The following is a 6,000-nucleotide window of genomic DNA, read 5'->3' as shown; positions in this document are numbered from 1 at the left end:
TTTAGGTGTGTAATCCTGTAAAATTAAGTCTTCCAAGATGATCTGGTGTATATTAATTGTAGGAATTCTGCTTCCCCAGTCTTTGGCTCATCCAGGCTTTTTTACTTCAATTGGTAAGTCTTACTATTTGTTGGTTTGTGTTGGTTTTGCATTTTTTATTTCCATTTTTTAGTGTTTTAAAATCAGCAAAAACAAATATAATGTACTCCCAGAGTATAGGTTTCCTCCCTGCCTCTCTAAAAGGTCCTTTTAAAATAATTTTATTAAAAAAATTTTTTTCGCTACAAAAATGATACATATTCAGTGTAGAAACTTAAAAAATTTAGAAATGCATGTCAAAGGAAGTTACCCATTAATGAGTCTATTAAGCAAATAATGCATATACTTAGTCTTTTTCAGTGCACAGATACACAAGTAATATACTGTATATATATCTAGTCTGCTTTTTCCATTTAAGATTCTACTGTGAACTAAAGGGGTTTTTTGTATCATAATTTAAAAAAAGAAGCTTATCATTATTATTTTTTTTTTTTTTTTTTGAGACAGAGTTTCACTCATGTTACCCAGGCTGGAGTGCAGTGGCGCGATCTCGGCTCACTGCAACCTCCGCCTCCTGGGTTCAGGCAATTCTCCTGCCTCAGCCTCCTGAGTAGCTGGGATTACAGGCACGCACCACCATGCCCAGCTAATTTTTTGTATTTTTAGTAGAGACGGGGTTTCACCTTGTTGACCAGGATGGTCTCGATCTCTTGACCTCGTGATCCACCCACCTCGGCCTCCCAAAGTGCTGGGATTACAGGCTTGAGCCACCGCGCCCGGCGTCATTATTATTTTTAATAGAGGGTCTCACCATGTTGCCCAGGCTGGTCTTCAACTCCTGGCCTCAAGGGACTCTCCTGCCTTGGTCTCCCAGAGTGCTGGTATTACAACAGGCATGAGCCACAGTGCCTGGCCCATAAGTATTACATATTTATGACTCTTGATTCCAGTATATAAAATGATGGGTTCTTGCATCCTATTATAAATAACGGATTATTTGAAACTTTTTTTAGTGTGGTTTTTGTTTATTAAATAAAAATTTAATTCTAATTAGTCTCAAAAACAAACGTAAAGGGGAGGTGGTGAAGAAACAGTCTTTGGAAAGTAGTGTTGATTTGCAATTTAAAAATACATTTGTATTTTTACATGGTAAAGACAATTTGCCAGCACAGTGTAAAGCTTGCAAAATTAAATGCCTTGAAAATTAGAACTGAAACACTTGATTAGAAAAGTTTTTGACTTTATTTTGGTTTATCTGGTGAAAAAAAGATCGTCTTCAGCATAGCTGATTCATGCCAGTTAAATTGTCTCATAGAATGGAACAGTCTCAATCATTCTTATTCTTAACATACTTGTGTTGAAGGATAAGAGTATTTGATAACCTTCTTCCCCTTCTAGGTCAGATGACTGATTTGATCCATACTGAGAAAGACCTGGTAACTTCTCTGAAAGATTATATTAAAGCAGAAGAGGACAAGTTAGAACAAATAAAAAAGTAAGCAAAATATTTACTTATTATGACTCTGACTCAGCCTGGATGTTTTCTTTCTCAAGCTAAAATATTCTTTAAGTAGAAATGAAACCCATTTTTGAGTCTTACAAAGCCAGTTGAAATGGCTAAAATAGGTGTATAGAGAACAAGTTAGAGTTGGGCCAACTTTCACATGGAAGAACTTGGGTTGAGATAAGAATATGGCTAGATATTGGCCGGGTACAGTGGCTCATGCCTGTAATCCCAGCACTTTGGGAGGCCGAGGCAGGTGGATCACTTGAGGCCAGGAGTTCGAGACCAGCCTGGCCAACATGGTGAAACCCTGTCTCTACTAAAAATACAAAATTAGCTGGGTATGGTAGCATGTGCCTGTAATTCCAGCTGCTTGGGAGGCTGAGGAAGGAGAATCGCTTGAACCCAGGAGGTGGAGGCTGTAGTGAGCCAAGATTGCACCACTGCACTCCAGCCTGGGCGACAGAGCAAGACTATCTCAAAAAAAAAAAAAAAAAGAATATGGTTGGATATGGGAAGTTGACTGATAAATTTTAAAAATATTGCTGATACGTTTTATGCTTCTCCTAACCTCTTAGTCAAGCCACCTCCTGCAGCAGTTTTCCAGTTCTATTTATCCTTGACTCCCTGGTTCCCTTGTAGACATTATAGTGATAAGTATGATTAGTGTTATTTAATTGATAGAGTTTTTGTCTAATATGAATTTATTTTTAATTGACTCATGTTCATAGTTAATCCTGACCTGAGAATTCCTGTCTTTTATTTAATGAGTAGCTAAGTATTCAGTTTTTTTGTTTTAAGATATAGTTTTTAGATACTGGATGTAAAAGTTTAGTATAAGTTAATGTAAATGAACATGTAATTGAATTTGGGTTGGGCTAATTGGTAGTTTGTAATAATCAGTTATTTGGCCCTAGGAACTATGGGGAAATGAATTTTTAACTTTTACTAGAGGGATTCATTCACAACTTTTACTAAGATAGGGAGGTTCCATTTACTATAATCATTGGGAGAAACAAATTTAAAACAAAAAGTCCTGTAGTTGTATTTTGATTCTGCCAAGAGTCTTGCTTTTTAAAAAAGACCTTATAATTTTACTTTAAAAAGAAACTACAGGTATAGTTTAACTCAAAAACTTCTAGGCATTTTCTTTTTTCTGAGCATTTCACTAAATTGTGTTTTTCCTTATGAAATATACGTATTCTCAGTTTTTATGTTTTACATCTGTAGATGGGCAGAGAAGTTAGATCGGCTAACTAGTACAGCGACAAAAGATCCAGAAGGATTTGTTGGGCATCCAGTAAATGCATTCAAATTAATGAAACGTCTGAATACTGAATGGAGTGAGTTGGAGAATCTGGTCCTTAAGGATATGTCAGATGGTAAGTCTGAAAGAGATTCCTGAGTAAGGCAATATTGCCACCATCTGTAGAAATAATAAAATTAGTGATAAATTCAGTTCCCAGGAAATCAAGTGTTCAGTGTTATAGCTGGATTATGCCTGGGTGCATTTGGTTTGAATAGAGTTAATTTAGTCAAAATCATGAATTCTTTGATTAAAAAAGTAATTTTTTTTTCTTTGAGATAGAGTCTGGCTCTGTCACCGGGCTGGAGTGCAGTGGCACAATCTCAGCTCACCGCAAACTCTGCCTCCTGGGTTTAAGTGATTCTCTTGCCGCAGCCTCCCCAGTAGCTGGGACTACAGTCACGCGCCACCAAGCCCAGCTAATTTTTGTATTTTTAGTAGAGATGAGGTTTCACCATGTTGGACAGGATGGTCTCGATCTCTTGACCTCGTGATCCACCTGCCTTGGCCTCCCAAAGTGCTGGGATTACAGGCGTGAGCCACTATGCCCAGCCAAAAGAAGTAATTTCTTTTACTGTTGACTTTTGTTTTGAAATCTGCAAAAGTGAATAGATTATTTGGCATATAACTTCATTTCTGAGGGTAATCCTTTTTATTTTAGGATTATCTTCAAACTTTAAAAATTTATATCTTTATCTACAATCAATTTAAAAAATGTTGGGAGTGTTACTGTAAAGAGAAGCATTAGCTGTGTTCTATCTGGTATTTTGAAGTTTAGAATTAGTTTACTCAATGTAGACAATAAATCAAACTGACACTGCAAACAGTAATAATGAATAAGTGATACAAATACAGTTGTAGTTGGAGTGTTGAAATGTTTTAGATACTTTAATAACAGATGTAGAAGACTAAATCTGGACTTTAGTAAGGAGGTTAAGGGATATTATGTCCCCCTCCAAAAGAGAGAGAGATGGAAAAGAGCTGAGCTAGTTACGTAAGATACTACAAGGGTAAGTACTTTCTGTAAGCAGTGAAGTAAACTATTAGTCACAGGTCTGGAAGCCTTGAAAAGATAATATGGCAAGTACTTGTGAATACTTCTTTACTATGAGAGGTAACTGCCTGTGATTATTTTCTGTACTATATAACACCTTGGGAACTTTTTTTTTTTTTTGAGACAGGGTCTCACTGTTGCCCAGGCTGATTGTACAGTGGCACAATCATGGCTCATTGCAGCTTTGAACTCCTGGGCTCAAGCAATCCTCCCACCTTAGCCTTCTCAGTAGCTGGCACTACAGGCATGGACCATCATGCTGGGCCAATTTTTAAATTTTTCTTTTGTAGAAACAAGGTCTTGGTCTTGCTATGTTGCCCAGGCTGATAGCGAATTCTTGGCTTCATGCAATCCTTCTGCCTCAGCCTCCCACGGTGTTTGGGTTTACAGGCATGAGCCACGGATCCTGGCCCCGAACATGTTTTTAAGGAAATCCATATATTTATTCTCAAGTGATGAACTAAATTGTTTTATAATGTGAATTGGGACTTTGTTGTTTTAATCTGTAGTAGTCATTCTATAATGCTATGAGAGAAAATATATATAAATTTATTTTTCTTAGAATTTTGTTTGTAGCATAATAAATATTATAGCCTTCTATAAAACTTGTAAAACTTGCTTGTAAAATTCCATGTAGAGATTGTGACTGGGAATTGGTCGTAAAACTAAAAAATATTGTTGGAAACAGAGCAGGTCAAAACCCCTCTGATCTAATAATGGAATTATACCAGTAAAAAGCCACTGCTCTTCAGCCTGGGCAACACAGTAAGACTGTCTCTAAAAAAAGACAAAACAGCATAAAAATACACTTGATATAAACTCTAGCCCTCTTCCAGCTAGTTGTTCATTTGTACATTTTCATTAACATAATAATGCCTGGTCTCAGCCGGGCGCCGTGGCTCACACCTGTAATCCTAGCAGTTTGGGAGTCTTAGGCAAGCAGATCACTTGAGATCAGGAGTTTGAAAGGCTTAACATGGTGAAACCCTGTCTCTATTGAAAGTACAAAAGTTAGCTGATTGTGGTGGCAGGCACCTGTAATCCCAGCTACTCAGGGGGCTGAGGCAGGAGAATTGTTTAAACCCAGGAGGTAGAGGTTGCTGTGAGCTGAGATTGTGCAACTGCACTCCAGCCTGGGTGACAGAGTGAGTCACCATCTCAAAAAAAAAAAAAAGAACCTGATCTCTTGCTGTTCAAAATACATAGTAGGCTGGATGCAGTGGCTCACACCTATAATCTCAGCACTTTGGAAGGCCAAGGCGATCAGATCAGTTGAGGTTAGGAGTTGGAGACCAGCCTGGCCAGCATGGTGAAACCCCATCTCTACTAAAAATACAAAAATTAGCTAGGGGTGGTGCACGCCTGTAATCCCAGCTACTTGGAAGGCTGAGGCATGATAATTGCTTGAACTTGGGAGGTGGAGGTTGCAGGAAGATGAGATTGTGCTACTGCACTCCAGCCTGGGTGACAGAGTGAGACTCTGTCTCAAAAAAAACCCCCCAAAAAACATATAATTGATTATAAGTTAATGAGAAGAGAGGGAAATCTCATACCTAATTTTTATTCACGAATAATGATGCCTATATTAAAATTTTAAACCACTTTTTTTGTTTCTTAAGGAGTATTTAGCATCCATGCTCCTTGGGGTTATATGGTTATCAGTAATTGGTTTGTTAGTTTGATTTTTGCTATACTTTATATAAATCCTCTTTAAGATTAGGTTTTATATATTGTAAATTTTGATTGATCAATACCATGTTTGATAATTAAACTGATCTAAATATATTTTAATAAACTAGCTTAGCTGTTGATCTTAAGTATATAATTAATATCTCTTCCTTCCCCTTGAAGAATTCCACCAAACTTTACATATTTACATATTTATATAAAGTGTAATCACGGAAGAAGAAAACAGAACTTTAAGAGCAAACATTTTACTTACCATCTGTTTTCTGGAAGTATAATTGATTGTCAGTGAATGTCATTTTCAGATCCATAAATGTGTTCATTTCCCAAACTTAGTGGATGCACTTTTATTTTCTTGCCATATTAACTGAAAACTCATAACTATTAGGTTAGGTGATCTTTACCTGCTAA

The 6,000-nt window shown here is 37.0% G+C and overlaps 1 protein-coding gene across 4 annotated transcripts in view; it reads left to right on the top strand.

The window, feature by feature from the left end:
• P4HA1 (prolyl 4-hydroxylase subunit alpha 1) overlaps window positions 1-6,000 on the top strand; it is an 86,002-nt gene that overhangs the window by 26,531 nt on the left and 53,471 nt on the right. For all 4 annotated transcript variants that reach the window (XM_032256338.1, XM_032256336.1, XM_032256335.1 and 1 more), the window contains exons 2-4: window positions 6-113; window positions 1,438-1,534; window positions 2,774-2,925. In XM_032256338.1, the coding sequence (XP_032112229.1) occupies window positions 38-113; window positions 1,438-1,534; window positions 2,774-2,925 (325 nt within the window). In that variant the 5' untranslated portion in view covers window positions 6-37. The remainder of the gene's footprint in view (window positions 1-5; window positions 114-1,437; window positions 1,535-2,773; window positions 2,926-6,000) is intronic.

Source organism: Sapajus apella, unplaced genomic scaffold (assembly GCF_009761245.1).
Source record: "Sapajus apella isolate SASKATOON/1434 unplaced genomic scaffold, GSC_monkey_1.0 scaffold94, whole genome shotgun sequence".
NCBI lineage: Eukaryota > Metazoa > Chordata > Mammalia > Primates > Cebidae > Sapajus > Sapajus apella.
This window is presented reverse-complemented; position numbering and strand designations above follow the sequence as displayed.